This window comes from Oncorhynchus mykiss, chromosome 25 (assembly GCF_057628025.1).
Source record: "Oncorhynchus mykiss isolate SJ-2025 chromosome 25, ASM5762802v1, whole genome shotgun sequence".
Lineage (NCBI taxonomy): Eukaryota > Metazoa > Chordata > Actinopteri > Salmoniformes > Salmonidae > Oncorhynchus > Oncorhynchus mykiss.
The window spans coordinates 60,496,880-60,520,534 of NC_143046.1; the positions used below are offsets into that span (position 1 = coordinate 60,496,880).

The 23,655-nt window shown below is 43.6% G+C and overlaps 1 protein-coding gene across 4 annotated transcripts in view; it reads left to right on the plus strand.

Moving 5' to 3' along the window:
* LOC110505397 (rho guanine nucleotide exchange factor 10) overlaps window positions 1-23,093 on the plus strand; it is a 91,895-nt gene extending 68,802 nt beyond the window's left edge. For all 4 annotated transcript variants that reach the window (XM_021584590.3, XM_021584591.3, XM_021584588.3 and 1 more), the window contains 5 exons: window positions 7,462-7,604; window positions 9,875-10,049; window positions 20,741-20,863; window positions 21,325-21,872; window positions 22,005-23,093. In XM_021584590.3, the coding sequence (XP_021440265.3) occupies window positions 7,462-7,604; window positions 9,875-10,049; window positions 20,741-20,863; window positions 21,325-21,839 (956 nt within the window). In that variant the 3' untranslated portion in view covers window positions 21,840-21,872; window positions 22,005-23,093. The remainder of the gene's footprint in view (window positions 1-7,461; window positions 7,605-9,874; window positions 10,050-20,740; window positions 20,864-21,324; window positions 21,873-22,004) is intronic.
* The last annotated feature ends 562 nt before the right edge of the window (window positions 23,094-23,655 follow it).

The following is a 23,655-nucleotide window of genomic DNA, read 5'->3' on the forward strand; positions in this document are numbered from 1 at the left end:
CTCCAACAGGGCACTTTGTGTTGTGTGAGAGAGGGGATAGAGGATATACTGGTATCTGCTGGAGGGAAAGTAAGAAGGGAAAGTATTCTCTTGATCCTCAACCCGCTCAGTAAAGCCTGGAAGGGAATGTTGCAATGCTGAAATAATGCCCACTTTGGTTCTATCTTTGTTGAACAGAATGTCACTGTTTCCATTTATATTTCTTTCCTGTAAACATCAGATGATGGTTCCTTTGTTCTCCATGCAGCCGATGATTGTTCAATTCAATGGACTTGTCAGGGTACTTTGTGAATGTTCCCTTTGCTTTGACTGAATGGAAAGCTGAGTTGTTGACAGCCCTGTCAAATATCAGGAGTTCTCCGCTATCCTTTGGCTCCCTCAATGTTTTCACTGAGAGAAGAGATGGAGATACATGGTAGTTATGAATGACAATTTAAACTGGTTTCATTTGCATACTTGTTCTTCTACATGAGTGACAGAAGTGTCAGCTCAAGCTTGAACTTCAAATGATGAGTCATCCTAGCTTCAGTGGTAATACTTGTGCATCCGCGTCCTAGCTAAAGCTCTTCCAGTGCTTTGTCACATTGCGTGGGCTCGCAGACGTTATTAGCATTTATATTAGAGTCCCATTTACATTTTAAAAGGAACTATGGTAGAGAAGGAACCACAAGAAATAAACGCCTCCATATAAGCCTAAATATAAAACTAATTTCAGTTATGAAACGACATCCATTCACACGCATTAAATAATGCTACATGATTAGGTAACAAATACTAATACAGCAATATGGCACTGCATTCTAGAGTTGCAATGCTACAGACTTTTATATATACACTACTGTTCAAAAGTTTGCCATCACTACAAATGCCCTTGTTTTTGGCCTTCTAGGCAGAGTTCCTCTGTCCAGTGTCTGTTCTTTTGGCCATCTTAATTTTTTCTTTTTATTGGCCAGTTTGAGATATGGCTTTTTCTTTGCAACTCTGCCTAGAAGGCCAGCATCCCGGAGTCGCCTCTTCACTGTTGACGTTGAAACTGGTGTTTTGCGGGTACTATTTAATGAAGCTGCCAGTTGAGGACTTGTGAGGCATCTGTTTCTCAAACTAGACACAGATGTACTTGTCCTCTTGCCACAGTTGTGCACCAGGGCCTCCCACTCTTTCTATTCTGGTTAGAGCCAGTTTGCACTGTTCTGTGAAGGGAGTAGTACGTTACGTTGCACAAGATCTTCAGTTTCTTGGCAATTTCTCGCATGGAAATAGCCTTCATTTCTCAGAAGTATAGACTGACGAGTTTCAGAAGAAAGGTCTTTGTTTCTGGCCATTTTGAGCCTGTAATCGAACCGACAAATGCTGATGCTCCAGATACTCAACTAGTCTAAAGAAGGCCTGTTTTATTGCTTCTTTAATCAGAGTAACAGTTTTCAGCTGTGCTAACACAATTGCAAAAGTGTTTCCTAATGATCAATTATCCTTTCAAAATTATTAACTTGGATTATCTAACACAACGTGCCATTGGAACACAGGAGTGATGGTTGCTGATAATGGGCCTCTGTATGCCTATGTAGATATTCCATAAAAAATCTTCCGTTTCCAGCAACAATGAAGACGTGTGTGTTTGTTTGTCCTCTCGTGTACTTTTGTATTTTTTGTATATATATTTCAATGTATTTTTAATCTCTTCTCAATTTTTTATTCGATTATACCTTCCAGTAACCTGCCTCACCCAATGTAATACGGAATTGCTATTATTTTCAATTTTAGAACACATTCAAGAACCTCCAGAAGCTAACCAGCTAATTAGCTACAAGCTATTTAGTCATTGTTAGCCACTGCTAGCGGCTTTTACCTTCTCCACAGATACCAGCCCTGTTTTTAGCCTGGATGATACTCGCTAGTCTACCAGTATCGGATTGTTTCTCCACAACAACGCCGGACTCCTGCCGTAATCCCTGGACCACTACTTCTGATCTTCACAGCTAGCTTGCAGCTAGCTAGCTCACAGCTTGCAGCTTGCTAGCTCACAGCTAGCTTGCACTCACCGTGGCACCCAGTACCGACGCTATCCCTGAGGCCCACCTCCCGGCCTACTCAGCTGTTCACCCGGACCCCACTCATACACGGCTAGAGCCCAATACTCCACCGGATCCTTGCTGTAAACTCTGGACCTTGGCACCGGATCACCGCTGCTACCGATTGGCTATAGTGGCTAACGCCACTGCCACGAAGGTAGCACCAGTTAGCCGTGAGCCAGGCGCATCTCCCGTCTAGCAAACTAAATTACTACAATGCCTCTTTCGCCATCTGGCTTGGATTCTCTGTCGACACGGCTCCCCGCCGCACCACCACGACTGGTCTGCCGACGAATACGCCATCCGCTGTGCATTCAAACGGCCTCCGTCGGAGCAGACGCTCCTCCTAGCCCTGGGCTACTAACTTTAAACGCTGTGTCGCCCGCGTGCTAGCGTAGTGGCGGCTTCCCTGTTCCATCTACTGCTGCCCCCTGGACACTGATCACTTGGCTACATAGCTGATGCCTGCTGGACTGTCCATTAATCACGGTACTCCATTCTGTTTATTTATTTTTTATCTGTCGGCCCCAGCCACGAACTCAGGCTCTCTGTGTAGTTAATTCAACCCTCTCTGCCTAGTCATCGCCATTTTACCTGCTGTTGTTGTATTAGCTGTTGTCTCACCTGTTGTTTTAGCAAGCTCTCCTAATCAACACCTGCGATTACTTTATGCCTCGCTGTATGTCTCTCTCAAATGTCAATATGCCTTGAATACTGTTGTTCAGGTTAGTTATCATTGTTTTAGTTTACAATGGAGCCCCTAGTTCCACTCTTCATACCTCTGATACCTCCTTTGTCCCACCTCCCACACATGCGGTGACCTCACCCATTACAACCAGCATGTCCAGAGACACAACCTCTCTTATCATCACCCAGTGCCTGGGCTTACCTCCACTGTACCCGCACCCCACCATACCCCTGTCTGCGCATAATGCCCTGAATATATTCTTCCACGCCCAGAAATCTGCTCCTTTTATTCTTTGTCCCCAACGCTCTAGGCGACCAGTTTTGATAGCCTTTAGCCGTACCCTCATCCTACTCCTCGTCTGTTCCTCAGGTGATGTGGAGGTAAACCCAGGCCCTGCATGTCCCCAGGCACCCTCATTTCTTGACTTGATCGAAAAAGCCTTGGTTTCATGCATGTCAACATCAGAAGCCTCCTCCCTAAGTTTGTTTTACTCACTGCTTTAGCACACTCTGCCAACCCTGATGTCCTTGCCGTGTCTGAATCCTGGCTTAGGAAGGCCACCAAAAATTCTGAGATTTCCATACCCAACTATAACATGTTCTGTCAAGATAGAACTGCCAAAGGGGGAGGAGTTGCAGTCTACTGCAGAGAGAGCCTGCAAAGTAATACTTTCCAGGTCCATACCCAAACAGTTCGAACTTCTAGGTGGGGGGTGAATTGATCGCCCCCCACCTAGCTTCAGAGTTTGTTCTGTTAGGTGACCTAAACTGGGATATGCTTAACACCCTGGCAGTCCTACAATCTAAGCTAGATGCCCTCAATCTCATACAAATCATCAAGGAACCCACCAGGTACAACCCTAAATCTGTAAACAAGGGCACCCTCATAGACGTTATCCTGACCAACTGGCCCTCCAAATACACCTCCGCTGTCTTCAATCAGCATCTCAGCGATCATTGCCTCATTGCCTGTATCCGCTACGGGTCCGCGTTCAAACGCTCCCTAAAACACTTCTGCAAGCAGGCCTTTCTAATCGACCTGGCCCGGGTATCCTGGAATTATATTGACCTCATCCCATCAGTTGAGGATGCCTGGTCATTCTTTAAAAGTAACTTCCTCACCATCTTAGATAAGCATGCTCCGTTCAAAAAATGCAGAACTAAGAACAGATATAGCCCTTGGTTCGCTCCAGACCTGACTGCCCTCGACCAGCACAAAAACATCCTGTGGCGGACTGCAATAGCATCGAATAGTCCCCCCCGATATGCAACTGTTCAAGGAAGTCAGAAACCAATACACGCAGTCAGTCAGGAAAGCAAAGGCCAGCTTTTTCAAGCATACATTTGCATCATGTAGCTCTAACTCCAAAAAGTTCTGGGACACTGTAAAGTCCATGGAGAACAAGAGCACCTCCTCCCAGCTGCCCACTGCACTGAGGCTAGGTAACACGGTCACCACCGATTTTAAATCCATGTTAATCGAAAACTTCAAGCATTTCTCAACGGCTGGCCATGCCTTCCTCCTGGCTACTCAAACTGTTGCAGACCTATATCCATCCTGCCCTGCCTATCTAAGGTCTTCGAAAGCCAAGTCAACAAGATCACTGTGCAATCTGGTTTCCGAGCCGGTCACGGGTGCACCTCAGCCACGTTCAAGGTCCTAAACAATATCATAACCGCCATCGATAAAAGACAGTACTGTGCAGCCGTCTTCATCGACCTGGCCAAGGCTTTCGACTCTATCAATCACCATATTCTTATCGGCAGACTCAGTAGCCTCGGTTTTTCTAATGACTGCCTTGCCTGGTTCACCAACTACTTTGCAGACAGAGTTCAGTGTGTCAAATCGGAGGGCATGTTGTCCGGTCCTCTGGCAGTCCCTATGGGGGTGCCATAGGGTTCAATTCTCAGGCCGACTCTTTTCTCTGGTAACATATCAATGATGTTGCTCTTTTTGCGGGCGATTCCCTGATCCACCTCTACGCAGACGACACCATTCTGTATACTTCTGGCCCTTCCTTGGACACTGTGCTAACTAACCTCCAAACGAGCTTCAATGCCATACAACACTCCTTCCGTGGCCTCCAACTGCTCTTAAACGCTAGTAAAACCAAATGCATTGCTTTTCAACCGTTTGCTGCCTGCACCCGAACGCCCGACTAGCATCACCACCCTGGATGGTTCCGACCTAGAATATGTGGACATCTATAAGTACCTAGGTGTCTGGCTAGACTGTAAACTCTCCTTCCAGACTCATATCAACATCTCCAATCTAAAATCAAATCTAGAGTCTGCTTTCTATTCTGCAACAAAGCCTCCTTCACTCACGCCGCCAAACTTACCCTAGTAAAACTGACTATCCTACCGATCCTCGACTTCGGCGATGTCATCTACAAAATAGCTTCCAATACTCTACTCAGCAAACTGGATGCAGTTTATCACCGTGCCATCCGTTTTGTTACTAAAGCACCTTATACCACCCACCACTGCGACCTGTATGCTCTAGTCGGCTGGCCCTCGCTACATATTCGTCGCCAGACCCACTGGCTCCAGGTCATCTACAAGTCTATGCTAGGTAAAGCTCCGCCTTATCTCAGTTCACTGGTCATGATGGCAACACCCTCCCATAGCACGCGCTCCAGCAGGTGTATCTCACTGATTATCTCTAAAGCCAACACCTCATTTGGCCGCCTTTCCTTCCAGTTCTCTGCTGCCTGTGACTGGAATGAATTGCAAAAATCGCTGAAGTTGGAGACTTATCTCCCGTACCAACTTTAAACATCTGCTATCTGAGCAGCTAACCGATCGCTGCATCTGTCCATAGTCCATCGGTAAATAGCCCACCCAATTTACCTACCTCATCCCCATACTGTTTTTATTTATTTACTTTTCTGCTCTTTTGCACACCAGTATCCCTACCTGCACATGACCATCTGATCATTTATCACTCCAGTGTTAATCTGCTAAACTTTTTTTTCTACTGTGTTATTGACTTGGTTATTGTTTACTCCATGTGTAACTCTGTGTTGTCTTCACACTGCTATGCTTTATCTTGTCCAGGTCGCAGTTGTAAATGAGAACTTGTTCTCAACTAGCCTACTTGGTTAAATAAAGGTGAAATAAAAAATAAATAAACAATAGTAATTTACATAATTAACAATGTCTACACTGTATTTCTGATCAATTTGATGTTATTTTAATGGACAAAAAAATAGATTTTCTTTCAAAAACAAGGACATTTCTAAGGGACCCCAAACTTGTGTGTGTGTGTGTGTGTCACTATCCGTATCGCCAGAGCACCACAGGTTGAATTCCATGTGTTTAGCTGTGCTGTGGCTATGCCCTGCCTGCCTGTGGCTGAGTGATTGTACATGATCATGTCACAATGCCGTAGGCACAGCCCTGTCTGAACCCCCAGCCAGCCCCATTCTGCCATGCTAGTTCTTCTTTGTTTATGTGTGTGTGAATGGCTCCGCAGAGACCGCATGCCATTGCCAGCCAGTCAGGGAATAAGGACATGGAATGAAACATCTCAAGCTATATTATGTAATCTGGTGAAGTAGCCTGATATTTCCTTGTACAATTCCTGAATGGGAGTGTCCTCATCAGTGCCAGGTTTTATGTCGGGATCCATTTGTTGTCCTTTTTATCTTTCAGCATGAGATGTATATCTAGATGTATATCTACTACTGTAACATCACACTCTCTGCGGTCTGATTGGATGTTCCTAAGAAGTAACATTGACATGATAGAATGTTAGTGTGTAGAAGGGAAAGAACTGGCTCTGTAGACGACACGCTGTAACAGAGAGGCAGGTTACATAAGACTGGCTGGGATGGAGAATGATGTTTAAACACATGCACAGTTTTAGTCCTGCACACTTCAGCTTGTTGAAATTTCCCTCTCAATCCCTCTGTCCTTTATCGCGCCACACACACACACACACCCCCACCCTGTGGTTATTATTACAATAAACACAAAGCAGTGTTTTTAATCCACCCGAGCCCCTTACTTCCTTAGTAATTACTATACCTCAAAGTCTCCCCCCCCTCCTCCCCTCCATTCTTCCCTGTATGGCACCGCACCTTTCAATAGCTGCCTGTGAGTTCCCTTTAAACAAACACAATTGGTAAAGCCTCTGTTTCCTGTAGTTAGGTGTCTGGAGGAATTTAACTTCTTATTTTACACTACTACTTCGAAGCTTCTTGAATTTTCTTAAGGATTTAATCCTACAACTCCTGCCTACACTGTGTTCTTGAGCTGTTGCAGTTGGGTTATAAACTGAGGGAGAAGGATGAATCCTGCAGAGAAATGTGTTAGCTATATTTGTAATGTAACCAGTGTTGGGTGTTCACAGTGGAGTCCTGGGCTCTGTATAGCAGTAGGCAGACAGCAGTATGTAGGAAGTGTGTGGGTTGGCTCTACAGATGACTAATGCCTCTCGGTACATCTATATTCATTGTGAATCCTGTGAAACCATCAATGGCCTCTCCAGTGTTTATTATGCAGATCATAAATGCAGATGACATTAAGAGGGGTTCTCTGTCACTAATGTATGCATAATCTGATTAAACATATCTAACAAATGCATTAATATTCTTGCTTAGTGATATTTGCCCCACTTCAGTTGTTGGCTCTTCCAGATTTGTAGTGATTTGCCACTGTATTGTAAGGGATTTGTATGATGTGTATGCTTGTGTTTCAGATGGCTTGTGGAATCCAGACTCTCCTAAGGTGCTGAAGCTTGGGGTTCTGCCAGTGAAGGCCATGCTAGCTGTGGAGGGCCACGTCTGGGCTTCCTCTGGAGGACAAGTCTTCATCATTAGCACTAACACGCACACTGTGGAGGTAACTACACCATCTCTTTATCTCACTTCCTGTATGGATCCCTGCCTCTTTCTGTCTCATAACTTTTATGTCACCCAGAGGGTGTCACACACACATTCACACTGTCATGGAGGTACTTGTCTTTCCTTTCCTATCTCTAATATCTCGTAATCTCACACTTTCTCATAACTCTTATCTGTACCTGACCAAGTCTCCCGTGTCTCTGTGTAGTTCAGGATACTGAGGCTCGTGTGAGAGAGAGAGGGCACAAATTCAATATCCTAGCTGCTTCCCAGGTTCATGAAAAAGGAATGTAGGACACGCTCGTGGTGGTGTAGAGAACACCTTTTATTACAGTTCAACTGCTACAAAGTGGGGTGGTCCAACTTGCAGCTCCAATCTCCTATTCAAATATTATATTCCAAGGCCTCTATAAAAAAAATATATATTAAGAGGTTGTGGCGTTGTACAAATATGAAGGATTTGAAGATGAAAATTGTGATGAACTCTGCTTGACCTCTTGATCTGTTTGTTTAACTGAAATTGAAATGATTTTGTCCATAACTCATTGGAGTTTCCTTCTGCGGTTGCAAAGATGTGGGTGTTGGTGCATTCATCACATTTTCTGGGCATGCTTCACGTTTCTGTTCTGATATTCTACCGTCCCACACCATGCATCTGCTCTGCTCAGTCTCTCTAGAGCATCGCTGGTTCTGGTAGCTTTACTCTTAAAGACACAGTGCTATCTACTGTTGATGTGGATATGTTGCTCCCTGCTATTAACTGTGAAACCACTAGATGAGGTGTGGTTGGATTAGAGCCGTAGACATTAGAATGTAGAACGTGGCCGGAGGGCATGTCAGTTCTAGTTATGTATTTCTAGGTTACTAATTCTGGCCCAATCTCTGTGATATCATCTGCGCTTGGCTCTGGCTTAATTGCGTTAGAGCGGTATAGAGGAACCTGGGAGGGGTCTCTCGCTCCCTCTCTCCAGGCCCGGAGCGTTTTGTGTTGTTCTCTGTCCGTCCTGGAGTCACAGTCCGGGTCACAAGCACCTGCTGTCCGTCCTGGAATAACAACATCCCTCCCCTCCTCTGACACACAGTGACTCATAATCCAGTTAGTGTAATTAGGCTCATTACAGGACCACCTGCCTTTCTCCCCGAAGGCTTACACCCTGGCACCTACATGGGGAAAGGGGGGGTGGAGGTAGAGCGGCAGGCAAAAAGGAACGAGTGGGAGAGACTGGGGTGAAGAGGAAGGAGAGAGACTGGTAGAGAAATGTGGACGGAGAGACAAAAGGAGGGGGAAAGGGAGAGGAGGAGGATAGAAGGGTCATCTGGGAGGTTCAAATGTATGTAGGTTCAGTGACACAATACCTGATCTTGTTGTTAATACTGGAACCCTGCTGCGAGGCCTGTGAGACTGTCCTTGGCCAAGTAGAGTTTCCCTTCGTTAACAGGGATGCGGGAGATTCCATGGCCGTACAGTAATGCCTCCCAGGTACTAGGCTGAGAAAATCGCAGGGAAATTACTTAAAAACAACTAAATCCACAATTGATATTCTTTCTGACTGATAGCAGTAGAACTGAGGCACAGAGTAGTCCATATTGGGTAAGCTGAAATGCCCTCAGTCATATTTGGCTTTGTAATTAGGGAAATAAAATTAAGGCAAGTTTATATGTGGATCTATGAGAAGCAGACAGGACTTTCCTCATAGCTCATATTTCGAGTAAAGCTGATGTCGCTATTGTGCTCAGCACTACCTACAACAATCATGCAAATCAAAACACAATTACTACCTCTCTGTTTACTTTAATGTCAATTGAAGTAACGTAGTCGATCTTGTATTATTTATGTATGGTTTCTCAAAATAATCCCTAGCCATAACAGTCAGTAACAGTAATATTATCTCCACTGTGTACCATTACTAGGATGTGGACAAGGCTCAGCATCAGGCTTACTGTCAGTGTGTCAGTGTGTTGTCACAGCTTAGACAGTACAGTGCAGATGATCTGTCTGTCTCCACCCTCTGAAATCACTTGGACAGCTGTATTATACATGAAGACTACTCCTCAGTGACTCGGTGATGTGTAAATATACTGGCATGCTAAATACAACCATGTAAAAGGCATTTCCTGTGTGAGATTGTTCAAGAGACATGATTCTTCCTGATTGGTGGCTAAGTTAGTAGGGTTTTCTCCCACTACTCTAAAAACAGACAACGCATTTGAAGAACTGAGCCATTGGGCTGTGCAGTATAATATCCTTTTTTCCTCTCTCCCTGTCAGAGGCAGTTGGAGGCCCACCAGGAGGAAGGCATGGTTGTATCCCACATGGTGGTGGCTGGGGTGGGTATCTGGATAGCCTTCAGCTCTGGGTCCACCCTCAGACTGTTCCACACGGAGACCCTGGAGCCTCTACAGGACATCAACGTCGCTACGCCTGTACACAACATACTGGCTGGTAATGATATCGTTGTCACAATTGTCACTTGTATGCCACAGCAGCACTTTCTGGCATGGTATTCAACACATGGTATGAACATCTTTGCTGCTGATACAAGACTCTCTAGTATAGGTCCTGCAAACTCCTTTTCTCTAGTACAGTAGAACACAGGAGGCTGCTGAGTGGAGGACAGCTTATAATAATCGCTGGAATGGCGTGAATGGAATGGTATCAAACACATAGAAACCATGTATTTGAGTTCAATTCCATTCCGTTCATTGCGTTCCAGCCATTACTATGAGCCCGTCCTCCCCAATTAAGGTGCCACCAACCTCCTGTGCAGTAGAACATACTTTCCAAATAGCAAAGCCACTCTCCACAGCTTAACCACACACTCAAAGGTGAACCTTACCTTTAGGATGTCAGTATACAGTTACATTGCTGTGCCAACCCTCAGCCTGCAGTACTGTGATTTATGGGTAATGCTGTGGTCTTATCAACTGTGTTTGCACAAACCACCAACACCCATGTCTTTGTTCTCTCTGTGTGTCCTCTAAACCAAGTCACTCAGTGACTGGATCCTGGGAATTAACTGTGTATTTCTCTGCAAGAACAGAGCAGAGTAGTCCTCTCAAAGTAGAAGTGGATCGCTTTTGACAGTCAGTCGTCAGGTCGTCGTGTACTTGGTGGGTTTTTCCCCAAATATACCCTCCACTTTTATCCGATGGTGCGGGTCTTTGTCATGATAAACGCAGTTTCAAAGGGCTGCCTCACACAGTGCCTGTCTGTAATTAGATGACATCACAGTCAGGTGTGTCCTCTGTGGTTGTGTTGTGACAGGTTGGTTGTTTCGGTCCACTTCAAAGAGTCCTGGGGTAGACAAAAAACCTGAACCTCTCATTCTGGTCCTTTATTGAACCATCAAACATTCCTTAACTCAACATTATCCCATTCTCTTCTAGGTTTTGTTTGGGGTGTGGGTGAGGGTAGCATACAGGTTTCAAGCCCCAATCTTGCAAAAATTTTGCTTGAGAAGAGGACTGTCTGGGAGTGGGTGGGGAGGGGAAAATTGAAAACTAGCTGTTATTGGCAGAGTGTTTTGGAACTCTCTTAGTTATTGGTCTATTAACCAATTTACTGCATGGTGATGTCACCATGGAAAGCCAAAACTCCCGTCCTTGCAAACCTGCTGATTAGAAGGTCCTGTGTAGATTGTATTTTCAACCAGCAACTACCAGGAAGTAACACTTTTACAATGTTAGTTTCATCAACTGTTGTACAATATGATATAAAACACAGGAAAACATCATTTTGACTGCAGTGGGTCTTTAAAATGTGTAAGTTTACAACTAATTCAAAGCTGTTTCAGATGTAGGCCAGACTACATGCTTATCAGTAGGTAGAGTTGTCTTTGTATCCGGTCACACAGAGAGGGGTAGGATAGTCATAGATCAAGTTAGCTCAGTTCGTGGAACATTTTGCAAGACTGTTTAGTCATGAATGGCGAGTACAGACCAGTCGGACTGTGTAAAGCCGCTTTGGGTTGGATAAAGGTTCCCAGTACACAGTAATCTGTGTTATTTCCCCAGCGCTGGGTCTGAGTTTGGTTAATACCCTTTGGATCCAGAATTGGATTTAGCTCAAGCTTCTGGGGGGGGGGGGGGGGGGGTTGGAACAGTCTACAGTCAACATACTATAATAACAGTATGTACTCTTATGTACAGTCGGAATTAATATTACATTGTGTGTCATAATCCCATACAAGCACTATGATGTATGTACAGTGGGGACCAAAGTGATTGACACCCTTGATAAAAATGAGCAATAATAACTGCAAAGGAAAAGTGTATCACTCGCTCACCATTAACAATGTGTTTTATTTAAGTTCAAAGTTCAAAGAAAGATGTTTCAGGCCACAATGGCCTTCATTAGTTGCACCTCGATGTACATTGGTTCTGCACCCTTCTTCTTTCAATAATAACTGTAGAATATAAGACATTTTAAATACAAGCTATATTTTATGCTAGATTTGGGGGTGTAAATTGTATGTTTTATACTAATATACTATATACTAAATTGCTCAGAGAAAGAGTTTAACAAGTAATAGTTTTTTTCTCAAAGGTCAGGGTCAAATTATATGATCTTTGTTTGACCCTCTGCGACTTTTCTCACTCATCATTATTCATGATTTATTCAGGATTATCCTTAATCATGGTAGCATCCACATTAATGTAGATGTGTTTAGGAACATATTTTACGCTTATTTACAATAAAAGTGACTCCAAAATGACGCTACATTATTTACCATTTATTTCTATAGGGCACAAAATGATCTGAAACACAACCAAAATGAATTGCAAATGCATCCAACACGTTTGTACAGTCACAAGCGTGATGTAGTCCTTGTGTGCTAGGAATATGGGACCAAATACAAAACGTTTTACTCTTTTATTAGAATCTTTAGGGGTGTCAATCATTTTGACCCCTACCTTTTTTTGAGAAGAAAAAAATGGTATTACTTTTAAACAATCTCTCTCTCCTGATCAATTGTATTAGTATAAAATAATATAATTAACTTTTTTTTTTAGAGCATTAATATAGCTGTCTTTTTAATTATTTATTTTATACAGTCATTATTGCTCATCTTTATCAGGGGTGTCAACAATTTCAACCTCCACTGAATATATATATATAGTGTATGTAGTTACCTTCTCTGTTGCTACATCAGTTGCTGTTACCATAGTAACACACTTATTGCTACCGAGTCCTGTAACTTGGCGAAATCATACGTCGTTTGTTGTTTCAGTATGACAAGTTTGATTTGTCCTTTATGCTGGTGAAGCTCGCCTCAAACATCTTAGCGACGGCCAGATGGCAGTCAGAAAGACGAGCAGCAGACCAGAGTGAGGATCTCCATCAGAGCCAGCTGTGTTGTGAATAGTAATCTGTTGTCAGAGCTCTGTGTCCTACATCAGTCTAGAGGACTAGTCGTAATCTTTCTCTCCTATCTGTGGCTGCTCTTTAATATTGCTACAACAGCTCGGTTGGTTTGATTTGAGTTTTTGGGGTTTGATCCTGTATATTGTCAGTTTCAGCTGCTGGTTCCCTGTCATCAGCTGTACTGTAGTAACGTCAGCCGTATTATAAGGGTTGCTCCGCGTTTTGAGGTTCCTGTTTATTGTCCTCAGTTCCTCACCTCTGAAGTTGTAAAGTATTTTGAAGATGCCGTCCAGTCGACTGTTTTTGAGCTCAAGTTTGAATTCCATTATTTTAACTCTTAACTCTATTTGACTCAGCTGTGGAGTGTTTTATATAGTGACAGCTGCTGTGGCTCTGGATCAGTCGGTGTGTGTGTGTGTGTGTGTCACCAGTAATGACTAACCTACAGTAACATATCGGTCTTCTTTGAAAAGCATAATAAACAGTGCTATCGTTAGCTGAGTTCTGCCCATTGTTTATAAGCCCTAGACTGTGTATACTTAGTTGAGTATTTTACTGGCCTCATCCATTATTACCATAAGGTTTTGTGTACCCTATTAATATATTTACTTTCAAAGAGAGATTAGACACAAAGAAGTGCACCATATGGGAGGTAGATAATATTTGATAACCAATTTAAGCAGTTGAATGTAATATATTGCATTAGAGTAAGGGACAATATCATGGCTTCAAGCACAGCAAACCTTGTGTTAAATCTTGGCATATGTCCCATTGTGCATGGTTTACTTGCATATAGTGCTCCAGTATTTTATTATGCAATCGAATCAAGGCTTGCATAAACCTAAGGGTCTCTTAGGGATCACTTTGTGGTAGTTTGTTGAAAAGCAAGAGTACACTTTCATTCAGTACAGCATGCTTTCAATATCCAGTCAGTAACTAACCCTACCCTACACCTACCCTTCTGGGAAACTCAGCCCAACACCAATCTTGAGGTTGAGCAAGGGTTTTCAACACAGATGTGAATGATAAAGCCAGTCTGGAATAATTTAAGACTCCTTGGTCCCATTAACTAATAAGAGACATCAACCACAGAGTTTCTCTTGAAGGAGAGACCTCAGACCAGCGACTTGAAAGACTTCCTCCTCTAGGCCAAGCAGGGTCTCTTACGGTCTGTGTGTATCACCAAAGAGCTGACTTCCTCTGATAACGGCACTGTGTTAATGCCCTATCTACAGTATCTCTCTGTCATGGGACTCTGTTTGTTTTTCTTCCTTAAAGTGGAACAGCCAACTGAACCAACCCCCACTGCACCACTTTGCCAGTTCTCTTCAACCATGGTTTGAACTGGCGGCCTGCACTGGCTAAACATCTGAATGTGATTTGTCAGGGCAAGTTCAGATTTCTCTCTGTGGAGGGAATTGTATTGTATGCCCCTATAAGCCTGGATTTGTCTCCTGTTCTGGGCTTTTCCACAATGTTCCACCCAGGTACTTATTCTTCAGTTGTTGGCAGCTGCTGCTAGATTGATTGACTAGGCTTGAGAACGTATTGGATCTGCAGAGCCTGCTGACTCAAACCGTAGTGTCATTCAAGCTGGAACTTCACTGGGCCATGGTGGGCGTGGTAGGGGACCGGACGATCAATACCTGTTGAGAGTGAAGGGTGATGGATGCTTGTTGATTTAGAACTGGAGTGTTTTATTTCAAACTCTGGATGGAACTCCAGATGCACCCATACATACTGTGTGAACAAACAACCGGAACCAAGACAGACTAACTACACACTATTTGTGTATTTACAGGGTTTCAGAAGTCTAGCAGAGAGCGGTAAGACAATGTGTGTTAAGTGAACTAGGTTTCTCAGCAGTTTAGAGAAGTTGCAGACCTGCAGTTTGGCTTGTTTTAGGAAACACAGGTTCAGACAGGGGTTTTTAGTTGGGAGGGTGACGTCACCAAATATCTGGAAGGATTTCACGGTTGCTGGCGTAGAATGGAGTGTTAAATGTCCTCCGCGCTCCAGGTGGGGTTGTCCTTCTCATGCTCGCTCATGTTGGAACGATCCCTCAAATCCTTTGATTGCACTGAGGAATTCCAGAGAACCGGTATTTCAGAGAACTGTGGTCTCTGAGTGTAATTAGGTTATAGCTGTTTTCATTTGAATTTCACAATGATTGCTCAAACGCCCATGCTTTGGTGATTCTTTTACAATACCTCCTCTGCCCTTCCTTAACCCTTTACAGTGTTTTTGGTTTGGTCAATTTCGATTTGGGAAAATCTCCCAGAAACCCTGCTCGATATATGGCTTGTTTCTTCATTGTGTATTTGATGTTCCCTAGAAGACAAGTCTGTCGTGAGTGCAGGAGAGGAGGTTCTGTATCACTGGCTTTGTTCAGGCCTGATCCAAATACACAGCCATGCGGACATTAATGGGGACAAACATGTTGAGGCCAGGAAACAGCACCTCCAGACCCTTCATTACCGCACTAGCTCTGGGACTGTCTTTCACCTCTCCGCATGGTCACCCAGCGGCCTGGACACAGGAAGAGATTGTAGGGTTGTAGCCTCTCTGTCGCTGGTCCCAGATTTTGGCCTGATATGAACCATTTCTCTAATGAGATGGGATCAGTGTTTAATATCTAACCCACCCCCAACTAGGGCTGTTATGGTGACCATATTACCGCCACACCGGAAGTCACAAGTAATTAGGCTTTTTCAAGCTCTGATGCTGATGGTCATCAGTAGCCTACCGAACTTGCTAACTGCCTCAGCACTCTCATAGTCTCTCTAATCACTTAGCCATCAATGCAAATGTACTCCAATCAAATCCAACACGTCACGAGAGCCCATGAGCTCATGTTGTGCAACATTTCTACTGTCCTATTAAAAATAGGAGGATCTCATCAACTTTCTATAGGCTAGGTCTACTATATTTATTCATCAACTTTCTTAATATTAAGCACATTGCTTTGCTTCACAACAGGAGTATAGCCTATCTGGCTGGCATGAAAATAAACCATGGGGGAAAGTGTCCTCCATTCTCTATTTAAGTGCATTAGATGACGTGTATTTTTTCCCGCTGCCCCTGTTCCGAGACAGGTGCATGATAATGGTCCATTCTAAATCAAAACTAATTCCCCCCATATTATTTAGTATATGTAAAGACAATATTAGTTGCGTCCCCCATAGGCCTATATGATTTGATGAGGTTTGTATCACAACTGAAGTGGCCAAATTACCTTTTCAAAATTAAGCACATTAATACGCTTTACAACTAATGTCGAGCCTAACTGGCATACATAGGCGGTGTGTGAATTTTAAGTTTGGGGAAGATGATATTCACCCTAAAAATGCACCTTCTATAATAAAGCATTACATGCATAATAGCATTTGTGGTAACTTTTGAGGTGTTTTCCCGCTAATTGATTGCATTTTGGAACTTACTGCCATGTGCACGTTGCTGTGCTTATAATGTGAAGAAATGGCCTATTCATTTATCAACGTTTTAAGCTAAAAGTTCTTATCTGTTGCGTCAGCCTCATTGCTTTTAGAAGGTTCTTTGATGCAAGTGGTCCAATTAATTTGAGATCTATCGCATCTGACAATTGTCCCAGACTATGTTTGGAATATTTATTAATCAATAGAATAGGTCAACTTTTGTGCTATGGGGTATAGTAGATTGCCATAATCATAAAGCTAGTGCTTTTGCTGTTCGTTAGGCCTACTCATCTTGTTGGCTGACGAAAAGTACATGTGGACAGTTAAAATATGAAGGATGCGCACAGTTGCGTCCCTGATGTCTGTCTTCATTTGTAGCCTACTTCTTAGCTGAGATGGATGCCTGTGAGAAGAACCCCATCACATGACGGGGATTGGCTAATAAGAATTGAGATATTTTGAGAGAGCCATGTGAGTGAGAGGCGCTTCGGAACATGCAGCGGGGAAAAGGGAATTGTAATGAATATATTCAGCCCAGGGACACACTGGCCACAAAAGGCATGGATGTTTTTAGGGGGCATTATGGTCAGACTAGGGGGATGCCGCCGGGAAATTCAAGGCATTATCAAGTGTTTGTCTAATTCTGAATGAGAGACTGATGAAGTGTGTACAGCCTGCACAAGAAACAAAGCAGAGCGCATGCCTTTCATAGTTGCATCATTTAGCCTTAGTGTATATTAAACATCAAACATATATAGCCCAATGTTTTGTAGAACAACTAAAGTTGTATAAATAACTCTAAATGAAGCATATAGGAGTGCCTGTTTCCTGGTTAACCGCTCAACACAGAAAAGCTGCATGTGCGCTCTCCCTCCAGAAATCGTTTGTAGAAAAGATCCTTTCTATTTTATTCAGCTATGTTCAATTGTATTCTTCACACTATAACATAATATACAATAATGCAAATCTTGTCTGCTAAATGAACTAGTGTAGCCCACATGGCATTGCCAGAGCACGGCCTAACATAAGGACAACTCAGAGTATGCTATTCTGTTATTCTGAAATTGACAACATTTTCTTCATATCATGTTTCTTTAGACCTGTCTAAAATATATAATGGATTTATTGTGATGGTGTAGGCTATATTACATGGATTTATTTTAGTTTATAAAAGATGTTCCAAAGGTCAACATCAGTGGATTGTGGGCTATGTGTGGAAGCCAGCAGATGCAAATGTGTTTATGTAAAATACCGGTCAATTACCAGGAGGCCGACAGTTATTTGCTTGACAAACACCGGCTGGCAAAATGTCATGACCGCCACAGCCTTACCCCCTACCCCCCTGCTAGTGTACTGTACAGTCGTGGCCAAAAGTTTTGAGAATGACACAAATATTCATTTTCAGTCTGCTGCCTCAGTTTGTATGATGGCAATTTGCATATACTCCAGAATGTTATGAAGAGTGATCAGATGAATTGCAATTAATTGCAAAGTCCCTCTGCCATGCAAATGAACTGAATCCCCCCCCCAAAAAATTTCAGTGCATTTCAGCCCTGCCACAAAAGGACCAGCTGACATGTCAGTGATTCTCTCATTAACACAGGTGTGAGTGTTGATGACGACAAGGCTGGAGATCACGCTGTCATGCTGATTGAGTTTGAATAACAGACTGGAAGCTTCAAAAGGAGGCTAGTGCTTGGAATCATTGTTCTTCCTCTGTCAACCATGGTTACCTGCAAGGAAACACGTGCCATCATCATTGCTTTGCACAAAAATGGCTTCAGAGGCAAGGATATTGCTGCCAGTAAGATTGCACCGAAATCATCCATTTATCGGATCATCAAGAACTTCAAGGAGAGTGGTTCAATTGTTGTGAAGAAGGCTTCAGAGCGCCGAAGAAAGTCCAGCAAGCGCCAGGACCGTCTCCTAAAGTTGATTCAGCTGCAGGGGCACCACCAGTACAGAGCTTGCTCAGGAATGGCAGCAGGTAGGGGTGAGTGCATCTGCATGCACAGTGAGGCGAAGACTTTTGGAGGATGGCCTGGTGTCAAGAAGGGCAGCAAAGAAGCCACTTCTCTCCAGGAAAAAACATCAGGGACAGACTGATATTCTGCAAAAGGTACAGGGATTGGACTGCTGAGGACTGGGGTAAAGTCATTTTCTCTGACTCCCCTTTCCTATTGTTTGGGGCATCTGGAAAAAAGCTTGTCTGGAGAAGACAAGGTGAGCACTACCATCAGTCCTGTGTCATGCCAACAGTAAAGCATCCTGAGGCCATTCATGTGTGGGGTTGCTTCTCAGCCAAGGGAGTGGGCTCACTCACAATTTTGCCTAAGAACACAGCCATGAATAAAGAATGGTACCAACACATCCTCTAAGAGCAACTTGTCTCAACCATCCAGGAACAGTTTGGTGACGAACAATGCCTTTTCCAGCATGATGGAGCACCTTGCCATAAGGCAAAAATGATAACTTAAGTTGCTCGGGGAACAAAACATCGATATTGTTGATCCAGGACCAGGAAACTCCCCAGACCTTATTCCCATTGAGAACTTGTGGTCAATCCTCAAGAGGTGGGTGGACAAACAAAAACCCACAAATGCTGACAAACTCCAAGCATTTATTATGCAAGAATGGGCTGCCATCAGTCAGGATGTGGCCCAGAAGTTAATTGACAGCAAGCCAGGGCGGATTGCAGAGGTCTTGAAAAAGAAGGGTCAACACTGCAAATATTGACTCAGTGTCAACTTCATGTAATTGTCAATAAAAAGCCTTTTTCACTTATGAAATGCTTGTAATTATACTTCAGTTTTCCATAGTAACATCTGACAAAAATATCTAAAGACACTGAAGCAGCAAACTTTGGAAACTAATATTTATGTCATTCTCAACTTTTGGCCACGACTGTACTATGGGCTTAATGTTTTCTATCTGGACCCCCTGCCTTGCTAGTGGAATATCAGTGTAGACTATAGGCCTAATGTTTTCTATCTGCACCCCCTACTGTAATCCAGCGTGCTAGTTGTGGGGGATAAGTGCAGATCAAAGTAGACGTCTGGTGTGGGATCAGGAACAGGCCCGGGCTGTGTTGATGCTGGTCCCGGTTTATTTTGGTTTGGTCTATGGGTGGGGAACTTCAAATATTATGAAAGGAGGAAGTCAAGAAATGCACCCCTGTGTGTGTGTGTGTGTTTCTGGTAACTGTGGACCCTCATTGTAAGCACATGTGCAGAGATGGGTTTTTCTGTGCTGGGTGCGTAGTTTAGTGACTGACTGACTGACCGGCTGGTACTGTAGACTCAGGATGTTCTTCAGAGGGGTGAACTCTGGGTGTCAGGCAGATGGATCAGCGGATGATTTAGCCAAGGCCCTGGGGGGGGGGCGGGGGTTGTGGGAGGGAGGTGACTCGAGCTGCAATGTATAATGGGTAGTGCCACTCACAACTGGAGCCTTGACAGGCTCTCAAACAGAGTTATAGCTGTCCGTATTGAGTGTGTTGTCAAAATGCTTTTGCACATTTGTCTGTTCACTCTTTGTAGAGTGACGAGCTTGTTCCCATGGTAAAGTTAATATGTAAATGAGTGCCAAGTTCCACATAATAAGTCACTAAACATTGTTCGTCAGAAGACACAATTTATCACCGTCCTCTGAAGGTGCATTTAGCTTAACAATTACTTTGTTTACAGTACAAAGTGACATTTCATACTGAATTGATTTGTGACTGAGGGGGGAGGACAGGACACACGTAGTCCTTTCTGTCCCAGCGTGCTCCAGGCTTTCTGAATAGAACCACAGTTGCTTGTTTAATTACCATTTTATGGTTCACTCATTCTCTTATACTTTTTTTGTTGTGTTTGTGTGACTCAAAGCGGACTATAATCGAATAGTGAGGAGTTTAATTGTTTTCATTTTTTATTCCTGCTTCTCTTTTGGTTGCCTGGGAGACCATTGGCTGTTAAGCGGTATTGCCCTAGTAACCTCCCCACACACAGAGCAGAAATACCTCCCTCTTTTCAACTGTACTCTACCACAGCTCACAGGAAGTGGCCAATCGAGTGTTCTTTTTCTTTTCTGAGACATGATTCTACTTCTGAATCTCCTACTGTGTTATGGTGTGAGGTCAAACGGCTTGACTCCAGAAATCGTTCTTGAAGGTCAACTATTACCTATTTAAATATAAACTTTTTTTTCCCTCATAATTTGACAAAACCATGTGGTCAGAACATTTTGTGCAATACTACAGCCCACTGGATTACTTCTCTCTACAACTTCTTCCAGAATGTAATTAATATTCTGCAGATTCAGGTTATGACGATGTGTATTTTCTGGCCATAGGAAACCAGAGGGTCTCTGTGAGCAGTCTGCTGGTATGTCATGGTCTGCTGCTGGTGGGGACCAACCTGGGGGTGACAGTGGCCCTCTCTGTCCCTAGACTACAGGGCATCCCTAAGGTCACAGGTGGGTGCATCTTCATCTGAAGATTATTCCAGATTATCAAAACATCCCAATGATGATTTCTATGGCAATCCATCCATTTGGTGTCATAGTTTTGGAGTTAAAGAGGAGATTTGGGAAGGGGTGCTTTAAGGACTTTGATAGCCAATAGTATGTCATTGTAAATGGAGCACAACATGGATTAATGGGCCTCAGTCATTTTCGTTCAGGTCCCAGCCCTGCCTGGTTAGTTTAGTGTAGCCTTTCTCACAATGATACTGCCTCTTAATTGATATAATGACTCAAAGCCAATTTCCGTGTGCCTCCGGTCTACAGAATTCTTAGTCTCTGGAGGCTTCTGCCAAAAGCAGGCAATTTCAAACATATGTAGTTATTACCAGTATTATCCAGTAACGTTAGCTGTTGAATAGTGCATTTGTATGTGTGTATGGAGTAATGTGTGTCTGGATATTTGGATGTCGTAGGACGGGGCATGGTATCTTTCCATGCCCACCACGGCCCAGTGAAGTTCCTCACCATGGCAGCCGCCGTGTGCAACCGGCCCTCCGGCAACTCAGACAGCCCAGGCAGCAGCCCACCCAGCCAGCCAGGGGACACCCAGGACGGGGAGGCCTCCCCACCTCCACCCCCAGGCTCCACACCCAGTCCTGCTGCTACTCAGGGCCGGGGAGTGTGGCTGGGGGAGGCAGGCTGCTCCTCCATGGCCCTCCATGACTCCCTGTCCTCCTCCTGTGGCTCCCTGGCTCTGTCACAGGGCTCTCTGGAGCACGGGCCTGAGGACGGGGCCATCTATGACCTGGTCAATGACCCAGCCAATCACCAGAGGGGCAGGAGGGTCAAGAAGGTGAACGTCAGCTCTCTGCTTGTGGTGTCGGGGGGGCTGGGTCACCGCAGGGTCAACAGGAAGAGCAAACAGTCCCGCCAGGAGGAGACTGTGTCCACCATTATGGTGTGGCAGATCCCTCTTCTCAACATGTAAGAGACTAAAGACTACCTACCACAGTGCAGCAAGGTGAGTGGGACCATAGTCACTGCAGTAGTCACTAGTGTTAATGGTTTAATAACCACTCATAAGTCAATAGTAATCATCCTTTCAAGTCTCCCCATACTCCTCCTCATGCTCTTATTGTCTCTTTCTCTTCAGGGTGAAGACTGAGGGTGCTGCAGTTTCTATTTGAAGTCAGTGACACAACTCCAAAGGATGTCCATTGCCATAGTTGTCTGGACTTTGGGCTCAGTCAACTCAGCCATGTGTCTTAGAATGAAAAATACTTCAGAGGGCATTCCATAAACAGTTTGAAGAGTTTCTTATGGTGTCTCCCACCCAAAAACCTATAGCCTTATGTACACGTGAGACATTCCCATTGGGTCAATGCCAAGGGATCAATACACTATAACCACTTTTTCATGGCACCTGACTTTGCTTACAGCATCCAATACCTGAACCGTTAACACCATGGTGGAAGATGAATCCAGTGAAGAGAACATGAATATGTAGAAAAACCACTGAAATGGCCTTAATGTCATTCTTACGATGTCATTTTCATAGAGGACCGATGAAATGTTACTTGTCTTCAGTTGTTATAACATGGCTAATATATTCTATGTTACTGAGACGTTGGGCCAGATCATCAGTGTCAATGGCACAATAATTCTATCTGGGCGGGTGCATTATGAAAATGGACACGTAGACATCAGAAATTCCCATTTTCCTATGTGGACCGAAGTTGAGAGACAAGTTGACTTCATCTCTGTGGCTTTGAACAATGTCTACCCTGACACTTCCACTGTTAGGTAAAGGCATATTCTGATCATCTCATTGCGCCAGTCTATGTTCTATGAATTGGGTCTGTTTCTAGATATGCTTACTTGTTTGTTATTGGGTCAGGGAGAGGTCCTTTGCAATGGTGTCCTTATTTCACTGGAACACTAAAGCTGAACGTTTCCTTGTAGTTGCCATCAGGGGGCTATGGAGGGTGAGTGTTTCTGAAAGGTATGATGGGACTTCCTGGCTGGCCAGGTTTCCTGTAGATCCTAAATGGAGGGAGAGTCGCTAACTGTTACCAGATGAAAAGAAGTAGGGGTTGTTACTTGCCCAAATAAATGTGTTGTCACTAAAGGGTATTTAAAAAAAAAAAAAAATGTAAATGATAAAAAGCTTTATACTTTTGTCACATTTTGTATGTACTTCTGTTGCGTATATTAACAAATCTATAAACAATGTTTTATTCAACAGTTTTATGGATATTTTCTTTACATACTGTGTCTAGGTTTGTATTAATCTAGCTTTAATGTATGCACGCTCAGTTTGCTCACCTTATATCAACAAAAAGGAAATACTGGGAGGTGCACTAGTTCACATATGCTGCCAGTATGTATAGCCTTGGGTGTTTGGTTCAATGCCAATCTCTAAGTTCACCTCTCCACACTGAACATCAAGGGTCTTTCTGTATTGTTTGCATAACTACATGTTGCGAATGCACTAGTTTAGACCTTCAGAAGAACACAGGTACTAACTATACCATACAATCAATGAACTCCAAACAAAAAACTTGTATGGTTTGTATTTTGAGAAATGATGGCGAAAGACTGCAAGGAAATGGTATACAAGGATGGGGAGTAACTGATTACATGTCATCTGATTACAAAAAGCCTCAGATTACATCTTCTTTTGAATAAAGTAGATTACTTCTTGGATTACTTTTAAATTAAAAGGACATTTGTGGAAACATACATTGACACCTTTCTGTTTTCTCAGATGCAATTCAGCATTGAAAAAAGGTGCATGTTTAAGC